Raw genomic sequence first — 15,698 nt, forward strand, 5'->3', positions numbered from 1 at the left:
TGTGTAAACATGTCCACTGGTGTTTTCAGTGCTACCTTCTCATTTTGTTGTGTCAGAGTTATGGATGGCACATGTCTGAGCTTTCAAGCTGTGGTGTCATGGAACATTGTGCTGACATGGCATTTTTAAAGAATTGGCTAATGTTTGCGATGTGGTTAATCCTTGCCAAATTCATGGGTGTTTCCGAGTGCTGAGATGCACTGGTCTTTCCAGCGGATGTTACAGGGGCAATTCAGTTGCATCCATGAAATCTGATCTCGTGCAGTGGTGTGTTCAATAAGACTACCATTAGGCTGTACAGTTACCCACTGAAAACAGCTTCCTATGAAGCTGGACTATGACCTGAAGGAGTGTGTTGTGTGCTGAGATCTCATTGGATCTCATTGGAAATGGAGATGTGTAATGAAGCCAATGAAGCAATCAGTTTTATTAAGCCCACTAAGCCTTGTGTGATCATGTAACATCTTCAAATTATAGGTAGACAGAGTGAACAGGATTGCGGTGTAGACCAACAGCACGGCTGGATGGCTTGTATCCATTGCCATAGCCACTGCACTTAGCATTCCTGTTGAGTTTCTCTTTGAGGTGATGAGAAAGGGGACTAAACACACATAACAATGACAACCCATCAGCCATCTCATAATGTCCTCCCCCAATTGAGGGACATATAATTGGGTCTGGCGTGCAAGGGGGATTCCACTCCAACCACTAGTCTTAATTTCTTAATTTTCCAAGGAATTTGGATAAGGAAAGGAATTTGGATTGGATTTTTAAAACACATTTTGGTGCACATATTACATCTGAGGACTACAGCCTGTAGACAGGTATTTTACCACAGTGTGTTTGGAGAACTTTAGCAGTGTAAATGTATATAGCTATACAATTAATTATATAACTAAGCTTAACTAAGGGTAATTAATTCGGATAGAAACCAAGTTCTAGGCCCTGTTGTAATGTGAGAGTAACACTTTGTTGGATTGGATTAGGGTTAGGGTTATGGTTATGGTTATGGTTATAGTTATGGTTAGGGTTAGGGTTAGAGTTATGGTTATGGTTAGGGTTAGGACTGAGCTGATGTAGCAGGAGCTGCAAAGCGCCAAAGTGAGTCTGCAGCTCATTAAGCAGTAAACAGAGAGATTCCCTTTAATGCACCATGTTACGTGTTCATACACACACTCACACACACACACACACACACACACACACAGTATATTTAGTCAGAATATTCCTTTTAATTAGAGAGGCTTCAATTAAGGTCTTGTGATGTTAGAAGAAAATGAAATGTGAGATCATTTGAAGCATGATTACACTGTAATGAGTCTATCCAGAGCTGATCATCGTATAATTCAAAATAGTGCTTAATCATCTTCTGTTCAATTTGTCCTCCATCTGTTTGTGCAGCAGATGTTATTTTTCAGTTACATAACCATGAGACATAACCAATTAGTGAAGGCCAGAAACATTGTGAAAAATCCCCAAACTTGATTTTTCAAGCCCCTCACCAGAAGCAGCTGTCTTGTTTATTCATCTGTTGTCAGAGCTCAGACAGGGACTTGCAGACAGTAGAATAGGGTGCACAAAGCGTGTAGTTTATTTAAGCCGACACGGGGATCCAGAAAACATAGTCAAAACAGGCAAAGTCAGAAAACCAGGAAAGCATGGCTAACAATACCAAAAAATCAGATCCAAAAACATGGTCAAGAAAACAGGCAAGAGAACATTAAAACAGCAGGCAGGCAGAACAGGAAAAACGGCTTGTAGCGACACAGACGAACTAGCAATGAGACATGAAACAAACGGGGAATATATAGGGCAAGGCTGATGACAAGATGGGGTTCAAGGTGTGCAGGTAGGCGGGTGGAGCCAGTCAGGTGACCAGGTGGGCGGAGACAGGGCGGAGAGCAGGGCAGGGCTGGAACACAGGGAAAAACAAAAGCACATGGACAGGGAAAACAAAAACAAAAACAAACCCGGCTAAGGAGCCGCAGTCCTGACATCTGTCCATTTCTGTCAGTGTCACATAATCTCTTAAGAATAAGACATATGTTTCTAAATCTGTATGACACAACAAGGAAAAAAGCATTCCAAAATTCCTCAAACTTGGTTTTCAGATTTCCCAGTAGAACTATGTCATTAATTCACATCTCCAAACTTTCAGTTTCAGTTGGTAACTTAAATTCAATGTCCAGAAGCAAATCTGTTAAAGTTTATCCTATCCTTCTTCCTTTCAGATTACCATAGGTTTTTCCATTATGTGGAAACATTTGAACCACTGGTTTACTAGGCCAGACTTCTCTGAACCTCCAGTCTCCAGATGTATTCAAAATTATGGCATAAAAGGGAAGCTACATTCAATTCCTCATTTCTCCTGGATGCCACCAGCACTTAGGAGACAATACTGAAAAAATGAACACAATGACATGGCCATTGAAGCCATGTTGATCAATACCAACATTAGGGGTACTGAAAGGTGAAGACATACATGTACAGTTCAGATCATTTGTTTTGAGCATTGTAAATATGAAGGGGTTGAGCCACTGTGAAACTGCTGTAGGCCAGTGGAATGCATACTCACTGTTGTGAGGAATACTCAGGGCCTTAGTGGAGTTCACAGACATTCATGTGTCTTTAAAAACAATTGAAGTGAATTCTGTAGAAGAGAAGAGAGTTCAGAGTGATGCTTTCATTTTTTCCCAGGGTCTCTCTCAGCTGTGATGTCCCTGGCTGGAGTTATTTATTGTGCCAGGGAAAGTCTATGGTGCATGCAGTATTGATTTCTACCTGTTCTCAGCCATTTCAGTTCTTGACCCAGTCATGGCTGACCCCTGGGGAATGGGAAGCAGCGGGCCACCCGCCTCCTCCTTTGAAGTCTGAAGTCTTTTCAGCAGAACTGTGATTTGGAACATCATGCTCATTTTGATACCTTGTCTTAAATTTTGGCCAAGGTTACTGTCCCTTTTGATGTTCATATGCTTTAACAGAAAAATGTATATTCTGCATGTCTTCAGGTGCTCATCTAGTCTGATTCTTGGTTTTGAGTTTGAAGTTGATGTTGAGTGTTCTGCACTGTTAACCACTCCAGATAAGGGTCTCTGCTAAATGGGAGAATAAGTGTAAACTGACTGTCCATCTGGGTGTCGCTTTGAACCCCCTCTTGTTTTTTGTCAGCACTGTGTGTCTCTTGGAAACAGTGGAAGAAGCCTGGAGCAAAAGCCATCCAATCAGATTGCTTCCTCATAGTTCAGTTTATATGGGCATTATATCTGCACACAAAGGATTCATGATGTGTAGAATGTAATGAGCAAAGAGCAACCAACCATAGCCTGTACTCTTCTAACTTTAAAGAAATGGACTAATCAAAAACATGTATATACAGTACAGGGTGGTTATATGAAAAGTACAGTATGTTCATTACAGACATACAGTATGTTCACATTATGGAATTTGGATGAGTCAATTTATTTTCTTGTGAGGGGCTGTGATCAGGGAAGTTATTTTAAGTAATTCCTCTCTTATACTGTTACCTTCCTAAGAAGGTGAAGTTGGTAGTTTCACATTATTTGATTCAGTTGATTCACACTAATTCATCCACTAGAAGTGGGCATGGCTTCATGCTAGCTGGTGCTAACATTGATACCGCTGTGAGAAAATCACTCTGCAATGAGTAATAGGACACAAGAAGTGAAATTACATTTTTAAATATATAAAAAGAACTTGTCTGGTTCATCCGTCTCATAATCAACATGGGGTTCACAGTTTTCAGTGTTTCAACTTTTTCTCAGCACTTCCTCTCTGAATGTATTTGAGTCTCTTTGGATGCTGCCCAATAAACCAGGGGTCTGTCCCTCTACAGGATGATATTGGGTACAAAGGAATGTCCACATAGAATCAGCTGGGGAGAGGCTGATAAGGGCAAGCGCTGACGGGATGGCGGTTCTGGCTGTCTTGTCGATTTGCGGCTGTAGCCTGCCCCCTTGTGGTCTGCGACAAGCAATTACACAGTTGCGAATCGATGAGAAACAAGAAGGCATTGTTCTCGCCTGTAATTACCTCCCTTTCAGAAACACAATACACCATTATTCCCGGTCACCCTGGACACATGCTCGTCAGAGTGGGTAGGTGGCTGGGATGTGGGTTCCATGCCTCATCTGTTGTGCCCTGTGACTCCAGAGTGAGCTGCCCTGACGCAGCAGGTGATTTGATTTGTGTGGTCTGTCTGCCACAATAAAGGCAGTGTTAGGGGGTGGTGGCAGAGTTTCAGAATGCAAGTGCTATTGGACTATTCCTGCATTTAAAATCTGTAGTGTCTATAGCCTAGGGACAGGTAACAGTGCAGACATGGACCTCGGACATACAGTATGTTCTTTGTAAAGTTTTTATCCCAAATACCACTTATCCAGAACAGAGTGGGTAGAGATCTGTTTTGAATGTGTATGTGTGGTGGAGCAAGTGTAGACTTGAGATTGTAAACAGTTTATGTGTATGAATCCAGTTTGTATGCTGGTTTGAAGAGGATATCAATGTAGTAAACAACTACTGTGTCACCAGAATATATTTAAGTTGATTTTGAAGAGGGTTTCTCATTAGTGTGTATATATTTATGTTCTCTTCATTTACACACTTTGTAGGAAATCATTGTGAAGGATAGTGTGACAGATGTCATTTACTCATTACTTTCATCAATGTTTTTGTTTTGTATGTGAGTGTGGAACGTGAGTCGACTATGATTTTCCACACTGTATTGAGGACAACGGCTGAACGTGTAGCACTGAACATGACCGCTGACCACTGACCACTGACCACTGACTGTGCTCCACATTTTTCCCCTTGCAGGAGTCCTCAGTCTGCCCGACAGTTTGAACCTGCACCGGGACCAGCAGAGGGCCAGCAAGACTGGGGATGCCCACGTTTTCAGCCAATCAGAGCTGCGCACTATCGAGCAGTCCCTGCTCGCCACACGCGTGGGGAGCATCGCTGAGCTCAGTGAGTACTAATCCATTTCCCATAATTCCCCTGCCTGCACCATCTCTCACCCAAAGGTTCAAATCCAGCTGTCTTCATGCAACAGGTTGGGTTCGAATTAGTGTCACACAAGCCGGTCCTGGAGCAGGTGTTAGGGCCATCTGGGGTAGATGACACTGTGGAGGTGCTGATCCAGGAACAGGGAGCTCTAGCTGTGATCCCAGACTCCGCTGATTCAGAGTCCATGCCTGGAGGAGCTGCCATTCCTAGGCATTGAAATACACAGAGGGCCCACAACAGCAGCTTGACTGGGGTGTTAAACCTCCACTTTTATGTGCTGACCTCTGTTACATTGTAACAAGAAATTCATTGTTACATTGTAACAATAAATTCATTTATCGTAATTCGATGTTCATCGTCCGTCTTACTTGCTGCAGCTGATCACTGTACAGTAAGAGAACTGCTATTTCCACGCTCATAGAATCATTATGATATTGGTATACTCCGTAGTCCCTCGCCTATACAACTAGTGTCATTTTAGGTCGAGCTCAGGCCATAGGCATGTATGGATCTCCATGAGAGACTGCAACCCGGTTGTGTTAGCGCGTCTGCGCGTCTGCTGAACTGTAAACGTAGTTTTATTGTATTAGGCTAAGTGGCATTTCTTGCGCTTGATTTCTGCCTTCTGACTGTTCTGAGCCACCTCGGTGCTTTTAGCACTTTTTTAGCTGGTAATTCTGTCTCGGCAGTAAATCCTTATTTAGGGAAAGCGTTTACAGTTAGGGGAAAAAATGTGGCCAAAACTGTGCGAGAGTTGCCGGATGATCGGATTTCTGGAGGGAGACCTCCAGAATGACTTGTTGAGCACTTGGAGAACAAGATTCTTGATCTCGAGGCCCAACTAGCTGGACTCCACAGTAATCCTGAATTGTTAGAGTTCCAGGAACTGATTAGTACGCCCTATAGAGAGATAGTGTGCTCACCCAAGCCGGGTAGGGGGGAAGATACAGACCAGATAAGGCGAGAGAGCTGGGTTACAGTAGGGCGTAAACGTAGAAAGGGGCACAAAATTCCAAGAGGGGCAGTATCTCCAGAGATTGTTGTGACCAACTGTTTTGCGCCACTGCAGGACGAGTTGACCCACGATCCTGAGAGTGGGAGGACTGAAGAGCCCCAGGGCACCCAAGTGGCCTCATCCTCCAAGAAAAGGGAGTTGGTGTGAGTGGGGGATTCAGTCATTAGAGGGGTAGATAGCATAGTGTGTTCGCGCGACAAGGAGTCTCGCATGGTCTGTTGCCTGCCTGGTGCCCAGGTTGGAGACCTCCTGGAGAGCGCGGACAAGCTCCTGGCCAGAGCGGGGGAGGATCCGGTGGTCATGGTCCATCTTGGAACCAATGACATAGGAAAGGGTAGGTTCGGGGTTCTGCAAGAAAAATTTATTGAGCTAGCGGGGAAGATTAGGAGCAGAACCTCCACGGTAGTCTTCTCTGGAATTCTACCAGTACCACGTGCAAGCAAAGGGAAGCAAGCCTTTATATGGAGGTTTAACACGTGGTTACAAACCTGGTGTAGGAAAGAGGGGTACAGATTTATGGGGCACTGGGGCTCCTTTTGGAACAGGGGTGACCTGTACAAGCGGGACGGGTTGCACCTGAACCGGAGGGGTACAGCTGCACTGGGCCAGCGTATGCTTAGGGTAGCAGAGGGTTATTTAAACTAGGGTCTGGGGGGGCAGGGAGTTTATACAGTCAGATGGGTAGGGATAGACAGACTGCTGGAATAGAACACACCATGGCTAAATATCTTATTAGTAGAGAGGAAACGATGCTTGTAAATCAGTCAGAGCAGCACTGTAATAGAGGTGGTTCTGAGCAGTTGGGGGCGGGGGTGGAGGGCAGGAGAGGCACACGTGGTACCCTGAAATTTCTCTGTTCAAATGCTAGAAGCATAAAAAATAAAATTCTCGATCTGGAAACCATTATGTGTAATAGTAACTTTGATGTTGTTGGGATTACAGAGACGTGGCTTGGTCCAGGGGATGGGGATGAGTACAACGTAGAGGGATACAAGCTGCTAAGAAAAGATAGAATCAATAGAAGAGGAGGAGGCGTAGCTCTCTATGTAAAGGATAATCTTAATACTCAGGAAATACCAGGAATGGAGACCCTTGGTGTTAGTGAAGACATATGGATTAAGATATTGGGGGAAAATGAAAAAGGCCTGAATGTTGGAGTATGCTATAGGCCACCAGCCTCAGATAGCAATGTCAGTAGTACTCTCTTTGATAACATTAAACTAGCATGTCAGGAGGGTGAGACAATAGTAATGGGGGACTTCAATTACCCTTCAATTAATTGGGAAGCTGTGTCAGGCCAAGGTAAATGTGAGGAAGAGTTTTTGGATGTTGTAAATGACTGTTTTTTGATACAGTCTGTTACTCAACCCACAAGAGAGAACACAATCCTAGATCTGGTTCTGTGTAATAATCCTGATAGAATCGGCAGTATTGAGGTAGGGGAACCGCTCAGTACAAGTGACCATAGTTCAATTACATTTGAAGTTTTTTGGCAAGTTAAGTCTGCATTCTCCAATGCTAGAGTATTCAACTTTAGGCAAGCTGACTTTATTAAGATGCGTGATTATACAAGGAATATAAACTGGGTACCCCTTCTAGGTGGTAAAACTGTCAAAGAAATGTGGTGCACATTTAAAACGATTATTCTGGATGTACAGCGTAAATTCATTCCGCAAGTGAGAAAAGGAAAACTGAAAAAGAAGCATCCACAGTGGATGAATAAGTCACTGCGGAACAGTTTGAAACAAAAAAGGAAATTATTTAGAAAATACAAGTTGGAGAGCTCAGATAGTAATAAGATTGAATACAGTAATATGCGAGCCCAAGTTAAGAAAAAAATAAGGGAAGCCAAAAGGTGTTATGAAAGACAAATTGCACTAGATGCAAAGAGCAACTCTAAACGAATTTTTCAATATTATGGTCAAAAAAGGATAGTTAAGGATGAAATAAGAGGTATAAAAAATAAGGATGGGGTTATGGTTTACGATAACAAAGCTATTGCTGATACACTAAACAGTTACTTTGTGGAGAGTTTCACTAGTGAAGTGTTTTTGCATATGCCTTCAGGTGCAGTCAGTTCTCAGAGACTTATAGAGGAAATTGATTTAAATGATGCAGAAGTACTAGATAAACTTCAAAAACTTAAAACAAATAAGGCAGCAGGCCCTGATGGAATATATCCAAGAGTTCTCAGAGAACTAGCAGAGGTGGTTTACAAGCCTCTGACAGTTATTTTTAAGCAATCCCTTAAAACTGGAGAAATACCAGATGACTGGAAACATGGCAGTGTAGTACCCATCTACAAGAAAGGAGACCGGACTGAACCAGGAAATTATAGGCCTGTCAGCTTAACTTGTATCGCATGCAAAATACTCGAATCTATCATTAGGGATAATTTGGAATTATTCCTGGAACGAACTGGTGTTCTAAATGATAGCCAACACGGTTTTCGCAGAGGGAGGTCGTGCTTAACAAACCTCCTGGACTTCTTTGAGGAAGCTACAGCATGCCTGGACTCAAACCAGGCTTATGATATTATCTATTTGGACTTTCAAAAGGCATTTGACAAAGTTCCGCATGAGAGACTCATATTGAAAATGACATCTGCGGGAATTACAGGAGCTATCACCGAGTGGGTTCGAAGTTGGCTGTCTAATAGAAAGCAGACTGTAACTGTGGGAGGAATTGTATCAGAGCAGGGTCCTATACAAAGTGGAGTCCTGCAGGGATCGGTGTTGGGGCCTTTGCGATTTCTTATATACATAAATGATCTTGATGCAGAGGTTAGAAGTAAAATAGTAAAATTTGCAGATGACACAAAACTAGGGGGTCTAGCCAACAGTATAGAATCAACTAAGGTAATACAGGAAGACCTAAACAGCATCCAAAAGTGGGCAGATACCTGGCAGATGACTTTCAATTTAGATAAATGTAAAATCTTGCATGTAGGAAATAAGAACCTTAGACTACTTCATGGGTGGAAAAAAGTACTAGAATGTGCTCAATTTGAAAAGACTTGGGAGTAATAGTTGACCCAAGCTTAACAGGATCTAGGCAGTGTGCTGTAGCAGTAAAAAAGGCCAACAGGATGCTGGGATATATAGCCAAAAGTATTGAGTATAAATCTAAAGAGGTTATATTGAAATTATACAATGCCTTAGTCAGACCGCACCTGGAATACTGTGTGCAGTTCTGGGCACCGCACTATAAAAAAGATACCGAAGCTTTAGAAAAGGTTCAAAGAAGGGCAACTAAATTAGTTCCTGGCATGAAATATAAATGCTATGAGGAAAGACTCAAGTTACTTAACCTATTTAGATTAAGCGAGAGGAGGCTTAGGGGTGATTTAATTGAGGTATTTAAATTTATAAAAGGAATCAATAAGGTTAACTATAATAGATTCTTTAGGGTGAGTTCAGTCTGTAAAACAAGAGGACATAAATGGAAACTAGTTAAGAGTAAGTTCCGCACTGATGTAAGGAAATATTATTTTACACAAAGAGTTATCAATACAGAATAGAGACCCTTGCTGTGTTCAAGTCTAGACTTGATGCAGTTTTGGATACTCTTTAATTAAGAAATGGTGAGCTTAGTTGGGCCGAATGGCCTGTTCTCGTCATCATATGTTCTTATGTTCTTAAAAAAGCCTTCTTGGACGAAAATGATGCGCCATACTGTTTCTGCCATTTTGAATTTTTTTGGAACCGTCTCCTCCTAGACAGTTTGTCTGATTTGCTCCAAATTTGGTACTCAGCATCTTCAGACCAAGTTCTTTAATCCCAGTATAAAGAAAGTTGCTATGTTAAAAGATGTGGCCGCAGTAAGCCAATGAAGATTTTGGGCGTACAGCCATCACTGTGCAGCTCTGTCTCTCTGTAAACTTGTTCAGCCATCTCTGCATTACTGTTACTGCCCACCCATGTTACTCATGTTCTCTGGGGCACACCCAAGGTTATGTAGTTCATCTTAGGGGCCACCATGAATCATTCTGCAATAATGAAAAATGATGGGAAATTTCTCTCTTTGGGTCAGCTCCCTACATTTCAGCCTGTCATAAACCAATCAGTACATCAGGCTGATGTGAGACATGGGCCATTTTAAAAGCTGGGGCAGAGAGTCTAGAACAGGAGTGAGCTTCTAGAGCAGGGGTTTCTGTGAGCGTCTAGACTGGGACTTCCTGTGATAGTCTAGAGCAGGACATCCTGTGAGAGTCTAGAGCAAGGGTTCCTGTGAGAGTCTAGAGCAAGGGTTCCTGTGAGAGTCATCCAAACATTACATGGGAAGCTAAAGAGCTCTTCTCTTGTCCTCCTGAGGGAGCAGAAAGGGTGAGAGCTATTCTCCTAGGGGAGCAGGAAGATGGAGAGGTCTTCTCCTGTCCCCCTGGGGGAGCAGGAATGGGGAGAGCTCTTCTCCTGTTCCCCTGTACGAGCAGGAATGGGGAGAGCTCTTCTCCTGTTCCCCTGTACGAGCAGGAAGGGAGAGAGTTCTCCTGTAGGAGCGGGAAGGGGGAGAGCTCTTTTCATGGGGGAGCAGGAAGGAGGAGAGCTCTTCTCCTGTCCCCCTGGAGGAACAGGAAGGGAGTGAACTCTTCTCCTGGAGGAGGGGGAAGGGGAAGAGCTGTTCTCCTGTAGGAGGGGGAAGGGAGTGAGTTCTTCACCTATAGGAGGGTGAAGTGGGAGAGCTTGTCTCCTGTAGGATTGGGAAGGGAGTGAGCTCTTCTCCTGTAGGAGGGGGAAGGGAGTGAGTTCTTCACCTGTAGGAGGGGGAAGTGGGAGGGCTCGTCTCCTGCAGGATTGGGAAGGGAGCGAGCTCTTCTCCTGTAGGAGGGGGAAGGGGGAGAGATCTTCTCCTGTCCCCCCTGTGGGAGGGGGTAGAGAGATTGCCCATAATGGTTGAATAACTCCTCCGTAGGCAATTCATTATCATTCATCATCATGCTTTTTGTGGTGATAGTCTAGTCTTACCCTCCATTAAGGTGGGCTGAGGGGCAGGCATTCTAAAATGGGCATGCACACTTAGCCTGCTCTCTCGAGTTCCTTTTCTTTGGAAGAATTCTGCGGAAACAGCAGTGCTGTAGACTCTGCTCAGCTCTGAGTGAGATGTTCTACTGAGCGTTGTGTGTCAGTATATTTTGAAAAAAATTGAATAGTGCCAAAAAATGATGAGAACATTTTCAGATGGTGGTGGGGTTGAGAAGTCCCTGCCAGTGTAAGGCCATCCTGCAAGCTGATGGCATTTTGGTTTGTTCTGGAAGTGAGGAAACTGCAAAATTGAAATTCCATAGAATATGTTTCGTGCCACACTGCATGCCTGGTTAAATGATGTACCAGATAAACGCTATTCAGGTAACATTAGTCTTAAATGGCAGCTATAGCTGCCTACGTCCTATCGGAGCCAGTTCCAGGAGCACTTTCTCCACAGAGCATTCACCAGCTGGGCTTGCATTAGTAATGTTGTATCATAGGATTTAATTTACTAGCTTAAAAAAAAACCTGGAACATCAAACAGGAAAATGACAGCGTTGTCTGTTGTACATGTAAATTAAGCTGTAATTCAGACAACTACATCAGGAAAAAAATCACAGGTCAAAAGTGTTGATATGTGATTGAAAGATTACAACTTCATCAGAATGCTGCTGTCAGAATTTTAACCAGAACCAGAAAGAGAGCACATTGACCCTGTCCTCCCAGTTGCTCCCAGTGTCATTCAGGATTCATTTTAAGGAAATTTCTTGTTTTTAAAACTCTTAATAGTCTAGCACCTACACACACTTTAGAATGCCTGTCTGGTTGTGTTCCTGCTTGTCCCTTTAGATCTTAAAATGCTACCCTACTTGACATCCCAAAGTTCACAGATAGAAAAGGTGGTGCGGCAGCTTTCTTACACTGATAGTGTGGAACAAATTGTCTAAAGAAATCAGACAGGCTGACTGTGTGTAGAGTTTTACAAAGCAGTCAAAGACATTTAAATTTTATTTTATTTTATTCTTCATTTTATCTTCCTTTAATTTTATGTCTGTATTATTTATTATTTTAACATGTTTTTAATGGTTGCATACATATATTTTCCTGTCATATTGCCATACAAATGTGTCCTTAGGTAAATAATCTAAATTTAAATACTACAAAAAGCACTCTGTCTTGTTTTATAGTAGTAGAGAAGTATAGTAGCTTGAAGGCAACGGGCTTACGGACACACAGACAAACAGAGCTCTGGAAAGTGATTCAGCCCTGTGAGTGAGCAAGAGAAACATTCAGTCCTTAAAGATGCAATTAACCAGCTCATATGTGTGACAGATAAGAGTGGTCCACTGCCATGATGTAATGAATCAGGAAGTCACCAGCAGCATAGTAGAGCTTTCTTACATAAATGAAAGAAAAGAACGGATAAAATCTGTCTAATGGGTTACGGTTGCCCCCGTGTGCTTTGTATTTTATAAACATGGTTAATTACATTTGATAAGGAAATGAGCTTTTACCAAAGGGATCCAGGTTCACTTCTCCGATAGCTCATTTAACCTTCAAGCAAGGTTCACAGGCTGAATAGCTGAATGGCATCAGTAAATATCCAGCCATACAAATGGATAATGTGCAAAAATAACTGAGTTACCTTGGCTAAGCCTGTCTGGAAAGCAAATAAATGTTGATGGCAAACAACAGAACATTTTAGAAAAAGCTAGCTAGGTCTCTGTGGCCTTTTGGAGGCTAACCAGACCTCCTTGAAAGTCATCTGCTGTTTTGAAAATGCTGTGCTCAGACTCATTGCTTAAAGTGTGATTCTTTACTACTTATAAGCTAACACTGACAGGAAGGGTTTTAACTCAGATTTGAGGACTTTAGGGCTCTTTTTACACAGGAGGGAATATGCTGTATCCACTGGCATTTTTCTCAGCTGAAATTATAGCTGCAGAGAGTCTGGAATCTGCTGCTTACCATGTGCATCTTGTGTGGCAAACCCAATCAGAATGCGCACTGTTTAGCACACCACAAGGCCTACAGTCCAACACCACCCGTTACCCTGCATGAAAGCTTTGGAAGCTGTCACCTGCAGTGTTGTCTTGTAATGACATTGGGTGCTTTTGCTGAAGAAATGTATCCAAATTCATGGCTTTTGTTCACCAATTAAACAGCGCTTTGGGGTGGGCCAAACCAGCTGGGTCATTACATTGCATTTAGAGGTGTATCAATCTCCTAGCCAGCCTTCAGTAGATCCTGCAGAATCTCACCTAGCTGTGGCAGTTATATTCAGCAAGGACAGGTTTTCATTGTGAAACATTTTCCTCCTTTTGGCTCTAATGCAGGAACAGTCACCCAGAAGTGAGAGAGAAAAAAAAACACGTTTGACTGGAAGAATCACCTTTGGCTCAGTCAAAATGCTTGCATCATAGGTAACTACTCAGTGGGCCTCTCAGAGAGCTGCTGCATGAGACAGGTGGTTTAGTCAGACAGCCCCCCACAGGTTTGAATGAGATGATCAGTGGTACCCTCCCCCATCATCTACACCATTAGGGTCAGAAAACGGTTACATCAGGTTGACAGTTCTTTGCAGATCCTTGCATGCATTTAAAAGAAAGAACAATTCAATCAGTGTTAAAATAACAGCTGTTCTCCCCTATTTTTGTTGTAGCAGATGGATGACCATTTCTCCGTTTCATTCTGGGGAAAAAAAATATTACCCCCTCCTCTCCACCCCTGTTTGCTGTTATTAAAGTTGTATTTAACAATACAAGAGGAACACTACTTCCATTGGCGCTGCTCTGTTGCGACCCAGGCTGCCATGCTGCTGTCTTGTTAATGTTTGTTATCGCTAAATGTAATGCGTTTTTAGCTTTGTTTGAGTTTGAGTACATGATGAGGGTCCTTTTGATAGTATTGCTGCTGAGTTTAATTATAACATAATGCCGCTCGACTCCAGCCTGTCGGGAAAGCAACCCGGCATTTCCACACTACACCAGAGACCAACTCCTCCTGCTCCACCCCAACCACTCACCTGCTCCCCACCTACCAAGAGAACTGTGAGCTCAGACCCCATGTGAACTGGTATGACCGCGGAAGAGAGGAAAGCATGGAGGGGTGAGATAGCGACTACATCGAAGAGCAAACAGGCCACCTCTACCTTCCATGATTCTCTGCAATGCCCGTTCCTTGAAGAGCAAAGTTGACGAACCACGAGTCAACACCAGAGTCAGACACGAGTATCGAGATTCGTGCCTGCTTGTATTCACCGAAACCTGGTTACACAGGGATGTGCCCGACTCGCTCGTTGCCCTGGATGGCTTCTCTCTGGTGTGCTCTGACAGGAATGACAACTCAGGCAAGAGGAAGGGAGGAGGCATCTGTGTCTTTGTCAACCAAAAGTGGTCCTCCCAAATTACACAGAGGGAGTCTGTTTGCACCCCTGACATTGAGCTGGTATGTCTAAGTCTCAGACCCTTTTATCTCAGAGAATTCGGGAATATTTTATTATGATCTGTTTATATCCCTCCGAGTGGAAACGCTGTAAAGGCGGCCACCTTAATCGCAGATTGTGTGCACAGACAATTGTTATGCACTCCAGAAGCCCCTTGTTTTATTGTTGGTGATTTTAACCACTGCAAGCTTGAAGCTGCGCTACCTGGATTTAAGCAATATGTGGACTGTAAAACTTGCGGCAACGGAATTCGATAAATGTTACAGCAACATTAAAGAAGCTTACACAGCCAAGGCTAAACCCCCTCTAGCCACCTCTGACCATAATGTTGTTCATTTAATTCCCACCTACAAGTCCCTGCTTAAAAGCAGTAAACCACAAGTAAAAACTGTATGTCTGGGACAATGATGGCATTGAAACTCTGAAAGGTTGCTTTTCTTGTACTGACTGGGATCTCTTTCACAGCCTGGACTTAGAAGAGGCAACTGACACCATTACAGACTATATTAAATTCTGCAGGGACAATGTCCTAACTCAGAAGAAAATAACCATGTACTAGGGGTGGAGCCGAATCCGAATACGGTATTCGGCAAAGCACAAATAATGGGTTTTTATGAATATTTATTTCGTACAAATATTTTAAAAATTATTTGTTTTCGGAAAGAAAAAAAAAGTCAAATAGATGGTGTGAGACATGGTGAAAAAGGTGTAATAATATAACGATTAGGAATTATTTGTTTAAGACAGGTATAGCAGAGAACGGGAGAGTTTGCTCCGTTAGGTAAGTTTTAATCCTCAGTTTTGCGATACAAATAAAGACTCGCACCCTGATTTACTAAGGTAGGTGCAAACCAGGTAGGTAAATTAGGTAAATAATTTTTATGTTTGCGCCTAAATTAAAATGTGCTTTCACTGGGCGGTAAAGTGTGATTAAATAAGATGTTTTTCCTTTAAATTGGGCACAAGGAGCTAAAATAATAATTACAATAAACCCATCCTTCATTTTTGTGCTCTCTGGCTGACACTCCTTGAAATACATAGCCTATTCATCAGTTTTACGGCTCAAGTTGATCCCCGGGAAATCTCCGCAAATAAGTAATAAATATATATTTTTCTATGTTATAGCAGAGACACTGGAATTATAGTGTGTGTGTGGCAGGGTGCGCCGTGATGTCTGTCAGCCATTGGAGATGGACGATGGCATCATCCATCGGCCCAACCCTACTTGACATGGATTGAGATATTTGCATAG

General features: G+C 42.9%; 1 protein-coding gene across 3 annotated transcripts in view; it reads left to right on the forward strand.

The window, feature by feature from the left end:
• The window catches only part of LOC118770393 (ankyrin repeat and BTB/POZ domain-containing protein BTBD11-A-like), a 178,857-nt gene that overhangs the window by 125,437 nt on the left and 37,722 nt on the right, over nt 1-15,698 (forward strand). For all 3 annotated transcript variants that reach the window (XM_036518038.1, XM_036518035.1, XM_036518036.1), the window contains one exon: nt 4,834-4,983. In XM_036518038.1, coding sequence (XP_036373931.1) covers nt 4,834-4,983 — 150 coding nt within the window. The remainder of the gene's footprint in view (nt 1-4,833; nt 4,984-15,698) is intronic.

Source organism: Megalops cyprinoides, chromosome 23 (genome assembly GCF_013368585.1).
Source record: "Megalops cyprinoides isolate fMegCyp1 chromosome 23, fMegCyp1.pri, whole genome shotgun sequence".
Classification (NCBI taxonomy): domain Eukaryota; kingdom Metazoa; phylum Chordata; class Actinopteri; order Elopiformes; family Megalopidae; genus Megalops; species Megalops cyprinoides.